This window comes from Ovis canadensis, chromosome 1 (assembly GCF_042477335.2).
Source record: "Ovis canadensis isolate MfBH-ARS-UI-01 breed Bighorn chromosome 1, ARS-UI_OviCan_v2, whole genome shotgun sequence".
NCBI lineage: Eukaryota > Metazoa > Chordata > Mammalia > Artiodactyla > Bovidae > Ovis > Ovis canadensis.
In genome coordinates, this window is record NC_091245.1 from 167,966,589 (window position 1) to 167,989,373 (window position 22,785).

The 22,785-nt window shown below is 42.3% G+C and overlaps 2 protein-coding genes across 15 annotated transcripts in view; one reads left to right on the forward strand and one right to left on the reverse strand.

Annotated features, from left to right (window-relative positions):
* TOMM70 (translocase of outer mitochondrial membrane 70) overlaps positions 1-2,870 on the reverse strand; it is a 36,776-nt gene extending 33,906 nt beyond the window's left edge. For both annotated transcript variants that reach the window (XM_069551303.1, XM_069551295.1), the window contains exon 1: positions 2,026-2,870. In XM_069551303.1, coding sequence (XP_069407404.1) covers positions 2,026-2,352 — 327 coding nt within the window. In that variant the 5' untranslated portion in view covers positions 2,353-2,870. The remainder of the gene's footprint in view (positions 1-2,025) is intronic.
* The window catches only part of LNP1 (leukemia NUP98 fusion partner 1), a 42,264-nt gene continuing 22,036 nt past the window's right edge, over positions 2,558-22,785 (forward strand). For 2 of the 13 annotated variants that reach the window (XM_069551382.1, XM_069551325.1), the window contains exons 1-3: positions 2,623-3,360; positions 20,743-21,114; positions 22,502-22,550. The gene's annotated coding sequence lies outside the window, so the exon portion shown is untranslated. Of the gene's footprint in view, positions 3,361-19,499; positions 19,980-20,742; positions 21,115-22,501; positions 22,551-22,785 lie in introns of those variants that run through there. The other 11 variants (XM_069551390.1, XM_069551333.1, XM_069551344.1 and 8 more) reach the window with 10 other exon arrangements.

Here is a 22,785-nt window from a genome sequence, read left to right on the forward strand (position 1 = left end):
CCATGAAATTTAAAAATTATCACAGTGTTGACCTAGACAATGCTGAAAATCTGAAAATAGGGCTTAAGGAAATCTAAAATCTGACAGTATGCTAAATTCTATCAAATGCCGAAAAGGTGAGATGGAGTAGGTCATTTTTGAAACTGCAATATCAGAGCCTAGCTTTTTTTTGGTAATTTAGAGGAGGGCATGGCAACCCACTCCAATATTCTTGGCTGGAGAATGCCCATGGACAGAGGAGCCTGGCGAGCTATAGTCCATAAGGTCAAAGAGAGTCAGACACAACTTAGCACAGCACAGCACAGCACATAGAACTGAGAACTTTTACGTATTTTTTATTTATCCACTGTTCTTCCGTGATTAAAAACAAACAAAATAGGAAATGGCCAGAGACTTTCAGAAACATGAAAACAAGACAACTGATGACTAATTCATGGTGCCGTGATCACCACTCCCAGGGCTGAAATAAAAGAGATCTAATATTTTAATTCTCTTCTCTTACAGGGATGACACCAACATCTGAGAGATTAAATGACTTTCCAAGGTAACTCTGGTGGAGACCCCAATATAAAACACACATACATTTCCTGGTTCTCACAGTCCATAGGTTTTTTCCAGCATAGTCGTACTGCATCTTTGCTATACTTTTTTTAAAAGCAGTATGTTACTCTCCCCTTAGAAAGACTATTTGATTCTCTCAGGGCCTAGCACAATGCCTGATATATAGGAGGTAGGATGCACTAAACTAAGGTAGTTTGCTTCCACATCAGAACTTCCTTTAAAATTGACCATTTATCAGGAGCTTCCCTGATAGTTCAGCTGGTGAAGAATTCGAATGCAATGCAGGAGACCCCAGTTCGATTCCTGGGTTGGGAAGATCCTCTGGAGAAGGGATAGGCTACCCAGCATTCTTGGGCTTCCCTTGTAGCTCAGCTGGTAAAGAATCAGCCCTCAATGCGGGAGACCTGGGTTCCATCCCTGGGTTGGGAACATCCCCTGTAAAAGAGAAAGACTACCCACACTCCAGTATTCTTGCCCAGAGAATTCCAAGGACTGTATAGTCCATGAAGTAGCAAAGAGTCAGACAGACTGACCGACTTTCACTCACTCACTCAATAAAAACATGTCTTCACTCTGGATAGTATAATCTGGAAATAACTTGAAAATATATATAACTGAGAGTTTTCTGACCAAAGTTTCCTCTGAACTGATTCACTCTGTAACTGTAACTGGCATTATACAATTTCAGACTCAGAAAAATCCTCCCCACCCCCCTCAGCTCACTCCTGTATTGTTGAATGCAGCCAGGCCAATTCCACTCCCTCCCATCTCCCCCAACAGCTGTCAGATACCAGAAGGATTTAATAGTTCCAACAAAACCATACAGAGCAGTTTATCAGGCACTCTGAAGCTTGGCTTAACGTCAGAGAATCCGTATCACGCAGTCAGGCTTGGTCATGTTAAGTTTCCAGGTAAAATAAAAAAAAATAAATTTTAAGATGCTTCTAACCCAAGTTTAAGAACTCATTCCTACAGATGAAATAAATACCTCTGAACACCATTTTACTCTTGTCCACCAAGCCACTGTATTTACTCCCCAACCGAGGGAGTCATTTGTTATTAAAAGATTATTACTGATTAAGTCCTAGGCCTTAGAAATGATCAAGGCAATTCATATCACAATGTACCGATCGTTAAGGGAATTTGGCTTCCTTCACTAGTTAGAGATAATCATCACATTAGCAAATGTCCCCTTACCCACAACGATAGAGATAAACGCTGTGTCACTGAGAAGAAAAGCAAATATTTTTCTGAAACCAAAAGGAAACTGTCAACGAATGTTGCTAACCTGTGCCCTCGGGCTACTCCATTCCCTATAACGGCAGCCAGAACTGAGTTTCCCTAAACCCATGCGCGGCCGCTTGGCAGCTTCCATCTGATGGGAAGCCCCTTGAGGGGCACAACCCCGTCAAGGAAAGGCTGCACCCGCCGGGTTCTACCTCCATGCCCGGGGCTGCTTCTCACCATTTCCAGGTGAGTACCGGGGCCATCGGGGTGTCCGCTGCCCGGGGCCGGACTGGCCCTGCCCTCCGGGGTCTTCCGTTCACTGTTGCGCTTCAGGCCGCCGGAGTCGCCTCGGGCCCCGGTCTCCCGGCGCCGCCGCTGCCGGCTCCATAGGTACAGGGCACCCGCTCCTAGCAGCAGGGGCGCCCCGACCGCCAGCGCCAGCTGCCATCTCGGCAGGCTCCCGGTGCCCGGGCCCGAAGTCGCACTGCTGCCGCCCACCCCACTCCCGGAACCGGGTCCAGCAGCTGCGACCACTGCCGCCTCCACAGGCTTAGAGGCGGCCATAACGAGTGTCCTCCGCCACCGCCTCCCTGCTGGTCGCGGGAGCCACAGTCACCAGGTAGCGTCCCAAGGAAAACGGGAGGGAGGTAGGGAAGGAAAGCAGTGAGCGAACAAGCACGCTAGGCAGCAAGCGCGGACGACAGAAAAGGGCCAGAGGTCACCGGAAGCCCAAGGCATGCCGGGCCAGACCTAGCCGTCCTTCTTTTCCCTTCTCAAAAAAGGGAGGAGGGGCAGGGAGAAAAGAGGAGTGGAAAATCACTTCCGGGTCAAGGTAAACTGGGCGTGATCTGAACGTCCTAGGCAGTCCTTTTTCTTTCCTTTCGTACCGCTGCTGATTGTAAGACTAACTTCTGGGGTCCGGGGCCTCCGGTGATAGCCGATGCCGCTCCCTACGCCTTCAGTAAAGAAGGGCCGATGGCCCTTTGAGCTAGCGAAGCGGAGGAAGGGCGCATAAACAGCGGGTTAAAGTGTTCGGGTGAGCAGAGGAAGCTTCAAGCTCTTAAGCTGCGCTAAGAATGGGCGGGAGTAACACAGGAGTTTTGAAGATTATTGGCTGGCAGGAGTGGTGGGCGGGGCGTAGGCCCAGCCGCCTAGTTCATTGGTGGAATTTGGACCCCTCGTTTTCTCGTTACCGCCACGTTGGCGCTGCTTAGAGCCCGGCGGCAGTTAACTCGGCTGTCCGTGCGAGTGTCTCGGGAAACCATTGGGTTGGAAGGACTTTTAAAAATGTAGGAGGAAAGCCAAAAGCTGAAGATAGCCCGGTATCACCGGTCTTCTTAGCTCTTCCTTGGCCAGATTTTAGTTCGGAAGAATTTGAGGTTATTGAGGGCAACGGGGGGTGGCAGAAGTCAGACTCGGTGGAAATCTAGGTTGGCTCCAGTTGAAACAGCTTTAACGGGGTCCCTGCGACTCACCTTCTGCACCAATTACGAGAGCGATGACGTCTGGGTGTTACGAGGTTCTGGAAGTGAGAGGGTAGAAATGAGAAGACCCAGAGTTCCCATCTTTCCTGTACGTATTTGTGTCATACTGGATTTCACTTGACACCCCAGCCCACATCTCGCTCTTTGGAGCCTCCGCGCCCTCCCCAGTGCTCTGATCCACCCACTGTCCTGCCATCTTGCCAAGTAGAAATTTCAGCTTTATGTATCTAACAGCTTTGTCAAGTCCTGTCACCGTGTTCTGCACCAGATTTCTTAAAAATACAAAAATTTTCCTTGCAAGAAGTTTAGAATTCAGAGTATTTGCAAGAATAAAAGACAAGTATTAATAGAAAATCAGAGTCCAGAACTGTGGCTCTCCATTTCAGGTATACTGATCTGCAGACCCTCATAATAAAAATTTACAAATGAAGATTTTGCTTTTGGGTACAACCGAGGATTTTCGACACGCGAAAATATGCATGTGCAGACTATAGCGGCTGCATAAAGATTGAAGGGAGATAATTTATTAAATGGTACCAAAATAGACTGAATGGCCTAATTTGAAAGTCAGGATAATTGCTTTTCTCTTGCTTCATAAGGGTTCCTATTGGTACATTGCTTTCAGGCTGTAGAGTTCCTTAGCAACAGGCTAAAAAGATGAGCTAAAAATAATAGCAGTAGAATTGATCAAATAGTGATTGTTGCAGGCAATGACTTCTCTCACTTCCTGATTCCCAACCTCCAAAAGCAAGTCTTTGATCCGTTAATGTAATTTTCCCCCAGCCTTTTCAGAACAAAGTTAGACTCTCTCTTGGAATTTCAGTTTTTCTGCAGCCTCAGGGGATTGTAGAATGCTAGTAATTACAAATTATTGGTAGGAACTAAAACATTTAAAGTTTTTAAAGGAAACTTGTTTATCGTAATAGGCAGTGGATTGTTATAGTTGCAATCAAAAGTTACAAAAGTTACCGTGCAGTCTCCTTTCTACGGGGTTTCCCAGCCACCGGGTTACCTCCAAAGACAATGTTAAGAATTTCTTGAAACATTTTATTTAAGTAGCTATTGTTTATCTAAAGAGTTGGTTTTATTTTTAAGATTGGCAACAGTGAATGAATTTGTCCTTGTTACTTTTTTACCTTGTTAAACATGTAATTTCCACTCCCTAGTCTATTCCATTTCCTAATTGAATATAATGTGAAACTGAGTAAAAGTTGTCACTATCTTTGTGACCTCACTGAACTGATGCATGCATTTCTAAGCTGTGAAATACTGAAAACAGGTTATATGTTAAAGATTTAATTAGATGGTATTTACGGTAACTCCAGTACTCTTGCCTGGAAAATCCCATGGATGGAGGAGCCTGGTAGGCTGCAGTCCACTGGGTCACAAAGCGTTGCACACGACTGAGCAACTTCACTTTCACTTTTCAGTTTCATGCATTGGAGAAGGAAATGGCAACCCACTCCAGTGTTCTTGACAGGAGAGTCCCAGGACGAGGGAGCCTGGTGGGCTGGCGTCTATGGGATCGCACAGAGTCGGACATGACTGAAGTGACTTAGCAGCAGTAGCAGCAGCAAGGTCTTTTTAGTGTAATGTTGCAAAATAGTAGACACTCAATGCTTAGTTCTCTGTTTCTCTAAATTTTAAAGGAGAGAAGTAAAAGAATTATGTTTCATTTTTTTTAATTGAAATTTTATGTATGTGAACAGATATTTTCTTTCTAGATTGAAGGAACTCAATAGATGAAACTCTTCTCTGGTCTGTGTCTTAGGAGGCATTTGAATGAGGCTGAACATCTAATAGTGTGGGATGCAAAACACTTGAGTTCTTAATCTAGATTTTAATAGTACTAAGCTGTGGGTGTGACTGGACACCTGCTTTCTATGCTTTTGGGCTTCCCTGGTGGCTCAGATGGTTAAGAATCTGCCTGCAATGCGGGAGACCTGGGTTTGATCCCTGGGTTGAGAAGATCCCCTGGAGAAGGGAACACCTACCCACTCCAATATTCTGGCCTGGAGAATTTGTTGGACAGAGGAGATTGGCAGGCTGTGTCCATGGGGTCACAAAGAGTCGGACATGATGAGGCGGCTTTCAAAGCTTCTTTTGGGGCTTTCCTGGTGGCTCAGAAGTAAAGAATTCTCCTGCAATGGAGGAGGTGTGGGTTCGATTCTTGGGGTTGGGAATGTCCCCTGGAGGAGGAAATGACAACCTACTCCAGTATTCTTGCTGGGGAAGATCCCATGAACTCATGAGCCTAGCAGGTTACAGTCCATGGGGTCTCAAAAGAGTGGGTAACAATTTAGTGACTAAACAACAGCAAAGCTTCTCATAGTTTTAACTTTGTATAATTCTATCCTTCCAATTGTCGTTGCCACATGAAAGCCTTTTTGATTGGTGAAGTTAGTGGATAGTTGGTTGATTGGTTGATGGCCAAGCCGTCTAATGAGACCACAGACGTGCTCATTTTAGGCATACATCTAGCTTGATTCTCTTTCAACTCTTCCTTAGGTCCATTCTTTGTTTTTCTTCACTGAAAAATTACTTGAAAGAATTGTTTATACTTGTTACCTTAACCTATTTATCACTCATTTCATCCAAAATCTCTTATAAGCAGTTTCTAACTTTATTACTAGTCTGAAACTGCTTTAGAGGTCACAAGTTATTGCTTTTAGTTTTCATATGCTTTTACTGGATACCATGGGTCATTTTCTATTTGTAATGTTGTTTTTCCTGGCTTTCAGGAGAGTCAGTTCAGTTTAGTCACTCAGTTGTGTCCAGTACTTCGCGACCCTATGGACTACAGCACACCAGGCTTCCCTGTCTATCACCGATTCCTGAAGCTTGCTCAAACTCATGTCCATTGCGTCGGTGATGCCATCCAGCCATCTCATCCTCTGTCATCCCCTTCTGCCTTCAGTCTTTCCCAGCATCAGGGTCTTTTCCAATAAATCAGTTCTTCACATCGGGTGACCAAACAAAGTATTGGAGCTTCGTCTTTTATCAGTCCTTCCAATGAATATTCAGGACTGATTTCCTTTAGGATGGACTGGTTGGATCTCCTTGCAGTCCAAGGGACTAGACAGACCTTTTTTGGAAAAATAACGTCTCTGCTTTTTAATATGCTGTCTAGGTTGGTCTCTTCATGAGACTAAATTCTCCTCTTTCTTTTACTGACAAACCTCTAGATACATATTGCCCAATAAAACTTTCTGTGATGTTGGAAATGTTTTCTATCTCTGATATCCAATATGGTAGCCATTTGAAATGTATTTAGTACAACTAACTAAATTTTTCATTTCAATTTAAATTGATTTGAGTACCTTCATGTGATTAATAGTGCCTACTATGGACAGCACACCTATAGATCTTCCTCAAGTATGAGAATCCATAAAAATATATCCTCTTCTTTATCTGCATTAGTAACCGATGTACATTGCTTCAACTTCAGAGGTTATCTGCACATAATCTCTATCTACACATCTCCTGGTATGACTTATCTCTTCACCTCCAGCCCTGTAATTTCCTACTGTTCATTGAGCAGCTTTGCCTGGATATCTCATTTTTAAAAAAATATAACACATTGTCTTTGCTCCTCATTCTCTTCCTTTGTGTAATCCTTTTTTTCCTCATAATATCTCTGTTGTCTTACTGGTTACTCATACTTGAAACCTTAGACATTTTTGAACCTTTCTTTTTTCCAGCCTGTCTACCCAAGCACAAGTAAATGTCCCAGTATACACTTGCGCGTGCATGCTCAGTCACGCAGTTGTGCCTGACTCTTTGCAACCCCATGGACTGTTAGCCCGCCAGGCTCTTCTGTCCATGGACTTTTCAAGGCAAGAATTCTAGAGTGGGTTGCCATTTCCAATATACACATACCTGATCCTGGGAGGGATTGGGGGCAGGAGGAGAAGGGGATGACGGAGGATGAGATGGCTGGATGGCATCACTGACTCGATGGACGTGAGTCTGAGTGAACTCCTGGAGTTGGTGATGGACAGGGAGGCCTGGCGTGCTGCAATTCATGGGGTTGCAAAGAGTCGGACACGACTGAGTGACTGAAATGAACTGAACTGAACTGAAACAAAATCAGCTATGAAGTCTTGCTGATTGTAATATCTTTTTGATTTTTTTTTCCTTTCTCTGCTCTTTGCCACTTCCAGTTCAAATATGTGAAGACACTTAAAAGTATGTCTGACACATAGTAGATGCTCGATAAATAGTTTCTTTCCTTCTTCCTCTATTTTTTTTCCATTACCTTCATCCTTCCTGTATGCTGTATTAGCTTCCCTGTTTGTGGTACCTCTCCCATGTGCCACTTTGCAGCTTGATACTAGATTCTTCTTCCCAAAGTGTAACTCCAATTTCATTCTTTAGCTCTCAGACTTTCAGAATTGCTCCACTTCCTATAAATGTCTCTACCTACCCCCATCTCCTTTCTCACACTTTTGTCTGTTTCCTTGGTCCCCATTCTTAGCACAAGTGTTTGAAATTATTTATTTAGGACATAAGCTCCATACCAGTAGAAACTTTGTTTATCTTTTGCTTCCAGAGCTCCAAAAATAGTCAGTGTTAATGACTGATTTTATGTGTCAACCCGGCCATAAGGTGCCCAGGTATATGGTCAAACATTATTCTGGGTGCTTCTGAGAGGGTTGGGTTTTTGGCTGTTGTTGGTGGTGATGAAATTAACATTTGAATCAATTTTACTGAATGAAGCAGATTGCCTTCCCTAATTGGTTGAAGACCTGAATAGAAAAAAAGATTGATTGTGCAAGAGGGAACTTCAGCGTTCCCTTGAGTTGGGACATTGATCTTTTCTGCTTTTGGATTTGAACTGAAGCATTGGCTCTTTGGGGGTCTTGAACTTGCCAGCTTTCACACTGGAATTTATACTGTCAGTTCTATTGGGTTTCTGGTTGTTGAGTGCAGATCTTGGGACTTCTCAGCCTCTATAATTGCATGAATCTGTTCCTTTTTATAAATTTCTATTTCTGTTTCTCTGGAGAGCCCCATGAAATACCTATACATTTTGGTTCTAGGCTAGAGTACTGCTGTAACAAATACCAAAAATGTGAAAGTGACTTTGGAATTGTGTGATGGGTAAAGGCTGAAACAGTTTTGAGGCATGTGCTAGAAAAAAGCTGAGATTGCTATGAAGAAACTGTTGATAGATATGAGGACATTAAAGGTGTTTCTGGTGAGGGCTCAGAAAGAAAAGAGGCAAACAGGAGACAAAACTGCCGCATGAATAGTCATGGAATGTTGGTAGAAATGTGAATGATAAAGGCCATTCCAGTGAGATCTCAAGTAGAAATGAGGGAAAGGTTATTGGAAATTGGGGCAAAGAGATCCTTCTTGTAAAGCGTCCAAAGAAAACTTGGCTGAATTGTGTCCCAGTGTTTTCTAAAAGTTAGAAGTGTGAGTGATGATTGGATATTTAGCAGAGGAGATTTCTAAGCAAAGTGTTGAAGGTGTGCCTTGGGTAGTCCTTACTATTTACAGTAAAATGTAAGAGAAGCAAGATGAATTGAAGAAGAAACTTTAAATAAAAAGGAACTAGGAGATTTGGAAAATTCTGAGCCTTCTGCAGAAAGAGAGAGAAAGAAAGCTTATTCTGAAGAGAACACTAGGATGTGGCTGAAAGACTATTCGATGGATAATTAGTACAACTTATGGACTTAATTGTCAATATCAGCAGAAGCCAGGAATAGAAACAGGGTTTTATCAGCAAAAACACTGCCAGCTGGAACTAAAGAGGACCCCCCAAAATAGGATGGAATGAAGAAGGCTGTTGTAGTCTGGGGCTTTTACAGGATAGGACCATACAGTTATTCAGCTGTGAACTTGCTTTATGTTCAGGAAAAAGGAAGAATGCTAAGGGCTGTTCAGATGGCAGGGCTACTACTCCTACCACAGATCCACCACGACCGGTCTGCCCAGTGCCTTAGAGACAGGACCACCCTTGCAGAGAGCTGCATGAGCAGGGCCACCTTTTACTCCAGGCTGTGGAGGCGACACTGCCACCCCTGTGGGCCTGGAGGGCGGAGTATCAAACCAAAGAGGGTTATTGCTGAGCTTTAAGATCTAATGCAATTTGCTTTGCTAAATTTGTACTTGCTATATCAGCCCTTCTTTCCTATTTTTTCCCTTTTGGAATGGGCATATCTGTAATATGCCTGTCATTGTACACTTCACCCTTGAACAATGAGGGGGGGTTAGAGGTGCTGCCCCCACCCTGTACAGGTGAACATCTGAATATGACTTTACTGTTGGCTCTCCCTCCATGTGTGTGGTCCTGCATCCGCAGACTCAGTTACCTCTGAAGAGTTGTGCTGTGCTTAGTCACTCAGTCATGTCTGACTCTTTGCAACCCTATGGACTGTAGCTGGGCAGTCTCTGTCCAAAGGGATTCTCTAGGCAAGAATACTGGAGTGGATTGCCATGCCCTCCTCCAGGGGATCTTCCTATCCTAGGAATCAAACCCAGGTCTCTTGCATTGCAAGCAGATTCTTTACTATCTGAGCCATCAGGGAAGCCCAAGAATACTGGAGTAGGTAGCCTGTCCCTTCTCCAGGGGATCTTTCCAACCCAGGAATTGGACTGGGGTTCCTGCATTGCAGGCGGATTCGTTACAGGTGAGCTATCAGGGAAGCACCATAGTGTTACACATATTTATTGAAGAAAATCCATGTGTAAGTGGACCTTCACAGCTCAGAACTCTTTTGTTCAAGGGCCATTTATATTTTGGAAGCATGTAACATGCCTGGTTTTCCAAGTTCATAACTGGAGAGGAATTTTTGCCTCAGGATGAATCATGTCTCAAGACCCACCCATACCTGATTTATATGATATTTAAGTGAAACTTTGGACCTTAGATTTCTGAGTGGATGCTGGAATGAGTTAACTTTGGGGGCTGTTGGGATGGAATTAATGTATTTTGCATGTGACAAGGATGTGAATTTTGGATGAGAAGGACGTTAGTCTGGGAGGGATGGCTTGTTGTTCAGTCACTCAGTTGTGTCTGACTCTTTGGAACCCCATGAACTGCAGCATGCCAGACTTCTCTGTCCTTCACCATCTCCCAGAGTTTGCTCAAACTCATGTCCATCGCATTGGTGCTGTCATCCAACCATCTCATCCTCTGTCATCCCCTTCTCCTCCCGTTTTCAATCTTTCCCAGCATCAGGGTCTTTTCTAATGAGTTGGCTCTTCACATCAGGTGGCCAAAGTATTGGAGCTTCAGCTTCAGCATCAGTCCTTCCAATGAATATTCAGGGTTGATTTCTGTTAAGATTGACTGGTTTGATCTCCTTTCAGTCCATGGGACTCTTAAGAGCTTTCTCCAACACACCACATTTTGAAAGCATCAATTCTACAGCCTTCTTTATGGCCCAACTCTCACATCCGTACATGACTACTGGAAAAACCATAGCTTTGACTATACAGACCTTTGTCAGCAAAGTAATGTCTCTACTTTTTAATATGCTGTCTAGGTCGGCATAGATTTTCTTCCAAGGAGCAAGTGTCTTTTAATTTCATAGCTGCAGTCACCATCTGCAGTAATTTTGGTGCCCAAAAAAGTAAAGTCTGAAACTTTCCATTGTTTCCCCATCTATATGCCATGAAGTAATGGGATCAGATGCCATGATCTTAGTGTTTTGAATGTTGAGTTTTAAGCCAGCTTTTTCCTCTCTTCTCTTTCACCCTCATCAAGAGGCTCTTTAGTTCCTGTCCACTTTCTGCCTTTGGGGTGGTGTCATTTGCATATCTGAGGTTATTGGTAGTAGACTGCTATAATCAAATATGCTAGGTTTGTTGGGCTAATGAACAGAAATTTATTTCTTACAGTTCTGTAAGCTGAGAAGGCCAAGATCGAGGTTCTGGCCAGTTAGGTTTCTGGTGAGGGCCCGATTCCCGGCTTGCAGGTGTCAATCTTCTTGCTGTGTCCTCAGGTGATTTTCTTTCTTTGGTTCTTCTTTGGTTCTTTTTCTTCCTGTTTTTCTCACTCTTGCCCTTGCTCTCCCTCCTTCTCTTCCTTGCTTCCTTTCTTTCCCTCTTTTTTTTTCTCAAGGTGGGGAAAGGTGCAAGCTCTTTAGTGTCTCTTCTTATAAGAACACTAATCCCAGTGGACCAGGGCCCAACTCCCATGACCTCATCTAATTTTAATTACATCTCAAAGGTCCCACCTCCCAGTATTATCACATTGGGGGTTAGGGCTTCAATATATGATTGGTGTGTGTGGAGGGGGATATTCAGTATAGAGCAGGCACTCAATATAAGAGGCACTTGGTAAAGATTTTTTAAAGTAAACTATATTAAAGGGCATCAAAGGAGAAAGTAGCATTCAAGACTGAGTAGGTAGAATGTAGCTTTACTTAAGACAATACTGAGTATCTACTATATGCAGGCTTTCCTTTAAAAACCTAAAATACTTTTCTGGAACTTTCTACAACATATCACTTTCCTACTTGTTTTTAAGAATGAATATTTGCCCTGCTTCATCAACTGGACTATAAGCATCCCAGATCAGGATATATATCTGATTTATTTCGTGTTTTATATAGTGCCTAACCCAGTGTCTGCTCTAATGCTGTGTCAGAACAAAGGAATATGTTTTATCTGTTTACTTTGAATTACACAAAACTTTATGTCTCTTTTTCACAATTACCACATTGCCACAATTTTTTTTTTTTCATATGTGCTCCCCATACTCAATTTTGAGTTTGTGAAGGATGGGGACCGTTAATCTAATCATCTTTGTATTCCCACATCTATTACAGGGCTGGGCATATAATAATTATTTGTTAACATTTATCTGCTGAACGTGATACCTGAAATATGGTCAGTGCTGAGTAAAGAGTTAATGAAGTATGTGTTGGGCAGTTTCCTGATTACTGCTTTATCTCTATTCCTGTCGCTAGCATTGATGGTCTGGTGCCACACTGCTGGTCAAGACCACTGGGAGAGCTGGGAAACCAGCTCACTCGCTGCAGCTGCTGCCATCCCCAGAAACTGTCTGCTTCCATCACCACCATCATCATAGGTACTAGTTCCCAGTCCCAAGCTTGCTGTGTTCGCTGCTACCACCTCCACCACTGCTGTTCCTTTCCCTGGGACCTGATTAATTTGTCCTTTATGTTCTACTCATATATAGAAGTCCTTGTTTCTTTTGAGCCCTAGTGCTATTAATTTTTCTCCACTCTTAATGGTTTCTCTCTTATTCAGCTTCCATCAGAGCATCAGTTGAGTGGGTGGTACTACTTTACTTCTCAGGGGGAATGTCACTTTAATGATTCAATCAAGTAGTTGCTCTTTTTGCTGTCAAAGGAAGCCTCTGTGTTATCTTCAGGGAACAATCTGAAGAACAATCCGCAACAAGCCTAGATCCTCTCCTTAGCTGTGATGTTAGCTCATATTTATACTTTGTGCACTTCATTTGCCACCTTTCTGCCCACTCACACAGATTCCTAAGATCTTTCCATCCTCATCAACTTAGTTCATTGCCGCCCACAAGAATTTATGTCATTTGCAAATATAGAAATATTTCTTTGTACTTTATAAAGGTATTGCATGTAGGTTATACTAATTGTGCCTTGTGCAAGGAAGCTGGAAGAAGTGGAGGCTGAGATTCAGCCTGCACTTTGTTCATCTCAGTCTCATGTCAGACTGTGGCTATGAAAAAAGGTGTTCCTTTTTTCTGATTTGCATGAAGGTGCTGACCCATCACTGAGTGATGGGCCCTTAGTGAAGTATCTACCCATTTTCTAATTCATTCCTATTAGACTAGTAACCTTTGTTACGTAGACCTGCTCTTAGCATTGGTCTAGTGCTGAACCTGAGATTCTCATGCTATACTCGCCTGTCTTTACCTTTTGTTGTTTTTCCTAACCAGTGGGAAATTGCCTCAATTCCAATAATAAGGAGGAGACTCAATTTTGTTAAATTATGAAAAAGTGTAAAACCATAAAAATAGTTTACATATCTGTGTTCCAGTTATCTATTGCTGCTTGACAGACTGTCCCAAGTGGTAGTGGTTTCTGCTGTTCTGTGCTAAGTTTCTTCACCCCGTCCAACTCTTTGTGACCCTATGGACCATAGCCTGCCAGGTTCTATCCATGGGATTCTCCAGGCAAGAATACTGGAGTGGGTTGCCTTGCCTCCTCTGGAGCTCTTCCTGACCTAGGGATGGAACCTGTGTCTCTTATGCCTCCTGCTTTGGGAGGTGGGTTGTTCTTTATCACTAGCGACACCTAGGGAGCCTGGTAGAGGTTTAAAACAACTATTTTATCTCACAATTTTGTTGCTCAGGAATTGGGGCAAGGCTTGATTGAGTCTTCTCTTCTGCTGGTGTCAACAGAATTTACTCTCCTGGTGGATGGGCTGGTCTGGAGGGTTGCTGGTGGCTTCCCTTGGTGTCTGACACCTTGGCGAAGATAGCCTGAAGACTGGACTCATTTGAGACTATCAAGTGGAGCACCTCCTTGTGGTCTTTCCAGCGTAGGAGTCAGGGTCGTCAGACTTCTGTTACATCTCATGGTTCCCAGTGTGTATGTCCTAAGAGTTGCAGGCAGAAGTTGCAAAGCTTTCTAAAACTTCACTTCTACTACATTTTGTGGGTCAAGCATGTTAGTAAGACCAGCACAGATTCATGGGGAAGTGAATTAGACTGCAACTCTCAATGGAAGAAGTAGCAAAAAGTTGCAGTTATTTTTAATATACCATGATCTTCTACCCAGATTTAACCAAAGTTGTATTTTGCCCTATCTACTTGTGATCCAATTAGAAAACATTTTCATTATAGAACCTTGATAAAAATCATCTGAAAGTCTAAATAAACATCATATCTAAGAGTGAAACATTAGTATTCTTTTTGAAGTTAAGAACCAGTCAAGACTTTTTAGGTTTATTACATTACTGAAGGTGTTAGTAAGACAAAAAAATAAATAAATAAAGAATAGTGGAAAGGAAGAAGTAGCTTTTTATTATTCACAGACAATATGTCTCCATATTGAAAATCCAAGAAAATCTGTAATCTAGATCTAAAAAAACAGTTCAACAACATTGTGGATAAAGGATAGCACTGTTCTTAGCCTGATTTCTTGTGCTTTCTGAACTATTGACTGTTTTGTGATTCTCTGATTCTTAGATCTAACAGATGGCCTTTTACTTCCTTCTTCCTTCAGCGTGGACAACTGTATCCTTCAGCGTGGACAACTCATAGTTGGTTGTGTGACCCCACCTCTTCCACTTGGGGGTGGGGGACGTCTTGTATCTGTTGTAGAGTTGTCCATGGATGATTTCATTTAGAGCTTGCTCTGTTGGTTTTTCTGTAGGGATTCAGAGAGATTGAAAAGCTATGCTATCTTTATTGTTATATTCCAAGAATACCTGTAGTTTAATAGCATTTTGATCTAGTCGCTACCCATTTAGAGAACTTTTCTTGGTAGCAATAATTTTTCATTTTACTTTTACAATGAAATAATTATAGAAGCTGCAAATACATGTATATGGAGGTCTCATGTACCTTTCACCCCCACCTTTCCCAACATCGACAACTTTCATCACTGTAAGGCAATATCAAAACCAGGAAATTGACATAGATATAATCTGGAGAGCTTATTCAGATTTCACCAGCAATATACACACAGAACTTGGTGAAACTTTAACACATGTATAGCTTTGTGTGACTCCCACTGTTTTTTATAGAGAGGCAGATTGATTGATTGATTTTAGGATTGGCTCACATGACTGTGCAAGCTGGCAAGTCCAAAATCTGCAGGAGGGGCTCACAGGCTGGAGACCCCGGAGGAGGCAGTACTGTGCTTGAAGTCTAAAGGCAGTTTGCTGGCACAATTACCTCCTGTTCTGAGAAGTTTGGTCTTTTGTTCTATTTAGGCCATCAGCTATTTGGATGAGATTTACCTATGAATGGAGATCAATCTACTTTACTCAAAGTCCATTGATTTAATTTTAAATCTCATCCAAAAAAAACACTCTTCAGAATATTTTTTTGAAGAAGAAACATCTGGAATAATTTTTGACCAAATATCTGGGCACCATGGGTTAACCAAGTTGATAAATAAGATTGACCATCACACTATATTATATTTTGGTTTTGTCACCAAATATTTTATTCTGAGAAGTTGGTTGTGTCATTAAATCCTATGATTTTTTTAATGACTGCAAAGAATTCCATCATATGAGTATGTCATAATTTATTAGCCTGATCTTCAAATTCTATTCTTAAGATAGTTCCACATTATTGCTGTTTAAAATAATGTTATGGTAAACAAATATCCTTTGTATGAACCTCTGATTATATACTTACAATACTTTTAAGTGAAATTTTTTAGTCAAGGGATGATAATATTTTTTATAGCTTCTTAATACACCTTGCAATATTTCTTTTCGTAAAGGCTATGTTCAGACTAATAGTATATGGCATTTGATCCTCAGAAGAGATTGTTCTAGAGCTTCATTAAAGTTTTTCTTTTTAATATTCTGAAGACTTCCCATTGTCTATTGACTCAAAATTTAATTTTTCCAGTTTATTTTTCTAAATGTCTTAAGTATTTTGTCATGATTTCTGTTAAATGTTCTGTGATCCACTTCTTTATTTTACATTGCAAAATTTGATCCTATTAAGAAGTGAGACTCACAGGGACTTCCTCGGAAATCCAGTGGTTAAAACTCCAAGCTTCCACTGCAGGGGCACAGGTTCAATCCCTGGCCTGGGAACTAAGATCCCGCGTGCTACTTGGTGTGACAAAAAAAGAGAAGAAGAAGTCAGGCTCACAGGAGTCTAATTCCCCCAGTTCTTCTCTGAAGCACTTTTTATGGGGAGGCTTGTGGACACAAGAGGAGGTGCTAAGGCACCACCCTTAAACTGTGTGAAATTGCAGTTAATAACTGGGAGGAAGTCTTTTCTGAAGTATGACACACTGGTGAGCTGAACTGATGAAGTTTTTTACAAAGTGATAAATTTTAACAAATAGTGTGTTTAATCTTTTATAGAGTAATAGGTGCTCAGAGATCAAAAAGATCTTGAGAAATCATACAATTAATAATACTCCTGGAGACAAAGCCACAGAGATTCCGTCTCTGGCAGATGAGAATTAATGCTGTCTCTAAAGGTCTCTTATGAAACAGGTGAGGTATTGTTTTTTAAAAAACTTTTACAACATCTAAAAGCTTGGACTGTCATAAAGTCTCATTAGCCAAAGTCCTGCAGAACTTAATGATTGCTTAATGCCAAAGTAACTGGATATTTATACAACCAATATTCTAGTAGGCAAACCTCTGAAAACATACCTTCGTTCCCTTTTTTTTGCATCAGCTGTTGAATACTTTAAAATTAGTTTTCATTATGTAAATTATACAACTTTGTAGAATAAAAATCGATCATGATGTACTTTCATATGCATGCTTTAAGACACTTGGTTAGGCAACAATCAGTATCTTTGGTAGTCACCTCAAAAGGGTTGCACACTTCAAAGTGTAACTGGATAAGAATCATGGAAATGGATGATATTAGGATATGTTGCATGCAAAAGAGCATTCTGATAATTAGGACATTAAATAGAACACAGCACACAGTGTCAAGTAGTCAAGCACTGCTCTCTGGCAAGTGAAAACTGTCTCAAAACCATTGATGTACTAAAAAAAAAAAAGTAGCACCTTAGCTCTGTACATAGCATTTCTTTTCCAGAGTGAAACTGACTTGGCAAACTTGAAAGCAGTGTAATGAATAATTCTTCCTTTTAACTGTCAAGAATAAAAAGAAAAAATGAACTAAAAATAAATGAATAGGTAGGGGCTATGGAGAATGAAATAAATAAAGGGAATGAAATGAAATAATGAAATAAATGAAGAATGAAATAAAAGCAAAATCATCTTTTCATTACTGCAGTCTCCTGAAGCAGTGAATATGAAAGAGGGCACTGCAAAGCCACTTCATTTTTACACAGGCCAAGGATCATTGTCACTTGGGCACCCTTTATGTCTGATCACTTTTTGAGAACACACACACTACTAGTGTTCTACCGTCTATGAGAAGATAATTCCTTTCACAATAAGTACAAGAAAAATTAAAAAGCACACTCAAACTGTCTAGAAAACTGCAGCTGTCTCAGCCACTTGACACTGTGTAAACACTGGCTTGGCAAGGCAGAGCGTTAGAGCAGGGTCAAAAGGGCAGCTCCCTTTGGTCCTGTGCCCCTGGCAGCATCTCCCCAAGGCAGGTGTCCAAACCTCTGCCCGGTCAGGCTGGCAGCCGGGCTCGCAGAGTGCTGCATGGCTTCCTCTCGGGCCCTGGCTTCCAGGACAGGACAAAGAGCCGTTCTCCCCCAGCTGCTGAGACTTGACATTTGCTGCGGCTCCTTTGCTGCACTAGGTTTGTCGTAAGAACTTTAGGACAGGCAAAGTGGAGAACCGTGTTTCTCTCATACTTTTAAAGAAATCGGCTTAACTGGGTGGGGATGGTGGAGAGGGGAGGAAATGGAGATGGACTAATTCCATATAATGGAGGCTGAATATTTTTTCTTTTGGTGGTAAACTTATCTGTTTACTTGGGGAATTTTTTGGCCACATGTTTGAAGAATTGTCTTTCCTTCCTGCACTGGGCAGTCCCAGAGAATACCGCTACATTTGCTGGCTTACTAAAAAACTCACAGGGCTCAGCATGTAGCTGTAATCATAGCTAAGATTTATAACAGTGAAAAGAGACGAAGCAAAATCAGCAAAGTGAAAATGTGCTTAGGTCAAGTCTAGAGGAAACGTATCTCAGGCTTCCAGAAGTCCTTTCCTAGTGGAGTCACACACTGTGTGCTTAATTCCTCCATCAATGAGTTGTGATTTCATGTGCCAAGTGTAGTTTCCCAGGGAAGCTCACTGGTGCCTTAGAACCCAAAGCTTTTACTGGAGGCTGGTCATGTAGGCATGCACTGCCTGGCATGTACCAAAAGTCTAGACTTTCACGAGAAAGGCAGTTGCTCAGCATAAAACACATTGGTTGTATAAGCAGTTTAGGCCACTCTTATAACTTAGGGAAAGGTTTTTTTCTTTCTTTTTAAATTGAGTATAGTTAATTTATAGTATTGTTAGTTTCTGGTATATAGCAAATTGATTTAGTTTTGTGTATATATATATATTTAAATTTATTTATTTTGATTAAAGTCTAGTTGATTTACAGTTGTATTAATTACTGCTGTACAGCAAAGTGACTCAGTTATACACATACATACATATATATATTCCTTTTCATATTGTTTTCCCTTATGGTTTATTACAGGATATTGGATATAGTTTTCTGTGCTATATAGTAGGACCTTGTTTATTCATTGTATATATAGTAGTTTGCATCTTCTACTTCCAAACTCCCAATCCAGTCATCCCCTGCCCCCTACCCTGGCAACCACAAGTCTCTTCTCTGTGTGTCTGCTTCTGTTTGTAAATGAATTCATTCTTATATTTTAGATTCTACATATAAGTGTTATGATATGGTATTTGTCTTTCCCTTTCTGACTTGTTCACTCAGTATAATAATCCCTAGGCCCATCTGTGTAGCTGCAGATGGCATTATTTTGTTCTTTTTATGACCAAGTAGTACTCCATTGTATATATAAACCACATCTTCTTTATCCATTCATCTGTCAACTGACAGGTTGTTTCCAATCTTGGCTCTTGTAAATAGTTCTGCATATTGAAAAGCAGAGACATTGCTTTGCTGACTAAGGTCCATCTAGTCAAGGCTATGGTTTTTTCCTGTGGTCATGTATGGATGTGAGAGTTGGACTGTGAAGAAGGCTGAGTGCCAAAGAATTGATGCTTTTGAACTGTGGTGTTGGAGAAGACTCTTGAGAGTCCCTTGGACTGCAAGGAGATCCAGCCAGTCCATTCTGAAGGAGATCAGCCCTGGGTGTTCTTTGGAAGGAATGGTGCTAAAGCTGAAGCTCCAATACTTTGGCCACCTCATGCGAAGTGTTGACTCATTGGAAAAGACTCTGATGCTGGGAGGGATTGGGGGCAGGAGGAAGAGGGGCGACAGAGGATGAGATGGCTGGATGGCATCATTGACTCGATGGATGTAAGTTTGAGTGAACTCTGGGAGTTGGTGATGGACAGGGAGGCCTGGCGTGCTGCGAGTCATGGGGTCGCAAAGAGTCGGACACGACTGAGCGACTGAACTGATTAACATAAGGCTACATTTATCTTTTTGAATTATAGTTCTGTCTGGATATATGCCCAGATGGAGAAGGAAATGGCAACCCACTCCAGTATTCTTGCATAGAGAATCCCGTGGTCAGAGGAGCCTGGTGGGCTGCTGTCCATAGAGTCGCGCAGAGACGGAAGCAACTTAGCATGCATGCGTGCACTGTAGAAGGAAATGGTAACACACTCCAGTGTTCTTGCCTGGAGAATTCCAGGGACAGAGAAGCCTAGTGGGCTGCCATCTATGGGGTTGCACAGAGTCGGACATGACTGAAGCGACTTAGCAGCAGCAGCAGCAGCAGCAGCATATGCCCAGAAGTGGGATTGCTGGATCATATGGCAACTCTAGTTTTAGTTTTTTGAGGAACCTCCATATTGTTTTCCATAGTGGCTGCACCAATTTATGTTCCCACCAACAGTGTAGGAGGGTTCCAGTTAGGGAAAGTTTTACATCACTACAGAGGACAGATGGCCAGCCAAGTGCCCAAATAGCAGGTAAGGGCCAACCTTGCAAGGAGTCCTTTCTAAGGATAGGCAGCATCAGACTACTAGGTTACTTTTTTTCCTGCAGCATCCACCTTCTTGGTCAAGGCATTTCTAGAGCAAAATTACTATCAGTAGGACCCATGCAGTAGGATGAAAGCATCCTGCAATATTGACTTTTCATTATGGCCCTCCAGGGATCCTGGATTTAGCCAATTTAGACAAATCCTGTTAAAAATAAAGGTCAGTCTTAGAAAGCTAGATGGCTTTCTCCTTAAGTATTTATATTAACCTTTTCTTAATCTGGCCTGAGCCATCAATTTAGGCACAACACAATTCTGGTAAGTTGAGGTGGTCCATGATAGTCAAGGTACACATACAAGAAATAACAATTCCAGAGAGCACCCTTGGAAACAAAGAGTGTGCACTTGTTAAGTCACACCAATGAAGGCACAGGAGCCAGGCAAAACAGGTTAACGGGCCCTCCGGTGTGGCTTCCCACTGTGAGTCCTTATGCCTTAGGGCTTTCTTTCCAGTCCAAATAATTCAGTTGAGTTCCTAGTTTTATTTATTTATTTGGGTGGCACCATGCAGCACTGGGATCTTAGTTCCCCAACCAGGGGTTGAACCCATGCCCCCAGCAGTGGAAGCTTGAAGTCCTAACCACTGGACTGCCGGGAAAGTCCCGAGTCCCTAGTTGGGGAAGCATTTCCAGGAGGGAGGCAGTTTCGATCAGTTTTGCTTGTCTTTGACATCAGTTCATTTGCTTCATGAGTGGGGACAGCATCTACAGGTGTTCTTCATGGAAACGCGGAGGCGGAGGACATCCCCTGCGGTGTCGCAGTCAGCACTGTTAGGTGTGGTCATAGGCTCCGCTGTCTGTTTGCATTCAAGACCTCGAAGCATCTTGTGAAGGCAATATTGACGTGGAGGAGCAGTTCTTTTGTCTCTCTCTCTCTCTCTGGCTGTGCCAGGAGAGTTATGGGATCTTAGTTCCCCGAATAGGGATTGAATTCTAGGCCCTGGAAGTGAAAGCACAGAGTCCTAACCGCTGGACTGCCAGAGAATTCCCCCAGGAGCAGTTCTGAAAGACAGCAGTTATGAAAAGTAGAAATCACTGATGCCCACCTATTCCTGCATCTCACAGGTATTGGTGTGTTTTGTTTTTTCTGTGTTATCACTTAATCAGTATGTCTCATGCAGTAATCTTAACTTTATATTTTTTCCCAATCATGTTTTATTCTGATCTAGACTTTTCAGCAGGAAGGGTTTGGAATAAGGAGACTGTTGAGAATTTAGCTAAGCTTCTCCATGCTATTGTGTCTCAACATCATTTTGTTTGGCCAAGGGGCCAGCAGTGACCTTAAACTGACAGTAGTCCCCTTAGGTCAACCCATGCCCTAGATGGCAGCTCACAGAATCACAAGGAAATGTAAGTTCCTGATATGACTTCCTCAAAGGCCCTTGCAATCAACAATCTCCCCTGCCTCCCAGTGCCTTCTTCTTACACTCTTTTCAGTTCGGTTCAGTTCAGTCGCTCAGTCGTGTCTGACTCTTTGCGACCCCATGAATCGCAGCACACCAGGCCTCCCTGTCCATCACCAACTCCCAGAGTTCACTCAGACTCACGTCCATCGAGTCCGTGATGCCATCCAGCCATCTCATCCTCTGTCGTCCCCTTCTCCTCCTGCCCCCAATCCCTCCCAACATCAGAGTCTTTTCCAGTGAGTCAACTCTTCACATGAGGTGGCCAAAGTACTGGAGTTTCAGCTTTAGTGTCATCCCTTCCAAAGAAATCCTAGGGCTGATCTCCTTTAGAATGGACTGGTTGGATCTCCTTGCAGTCCAAGGGACTCTCAAGAGTCTTCTCCAACACCACAGTTCAAAAGCATCAATTCTTTGGCACTCAGCCTTCTTTACAGTCCAACTCTCACATCCATACATGACCACTGGAAAAACCATAGCCTTGACTAGATGGACCTTTGTTGGCAAAGTAATGTCTCTGATTTTCTTTTTTTTTTTTGAACTTTTTTTTTTTTTTTTTAACTTTACAATACTGTATTGGTTTTGCCATACATCAACATGAATTTGCCACGGATGTACATGTGTTCCCCATTCTGAACCCCCCTCCCTCCTCCCTCCCCATACCATCTCTCTGGGTCATCCCAGTGCACCAGCCCCAAGCATCCTGTATCCTGCATCGAACCTAGACTGGCAATTCATTTCTTATATGATAGTATACATGTTTCAATGCCATTCTCCCAAATCATCCTACCCTCTCCCTCTCCCACAGAGTCCTAAAGACTGTTCTATACATCTGTGTCTCTTTTGCTGTCTCGCATCCAGGGTTATCATTACCATCTTTCTAAAATCCATATAAAGTATTGTCTCTGCTTTTCAATATGCTATCTAGGTTGGTCATAATGGGACTTATCAGAGCACTGCTTTTTTGGTTTGAACTGACCAATCTGGCCTTAGCCTGGAAACTGCAAAGCTCTCTACCCTATAAACTCTAATAAAAACATGTTCCCCAGGCCCTGCATCTCTCCGTCTGCACTCTGCCTTGACCTACCCATGGGACCTGTAAGTATTTAATTTTTCTCTATTTTAATTTCTCTTGTGATCTGTTGTTGAAGTGCAGCTCACAACTGACACCCTGCAGTCCACTTAATAAGTGTTCATTTAATAAATTCAAACAGAGAAATAGATGAATTTAGATAGAAAAACATTTTTAATAAACTTAACCAGAAAGACACATCATATTCAGGAACTTGCAGGACAAAATCCTGAATTTTCAAGTTTGCAGAATGTGATTTAC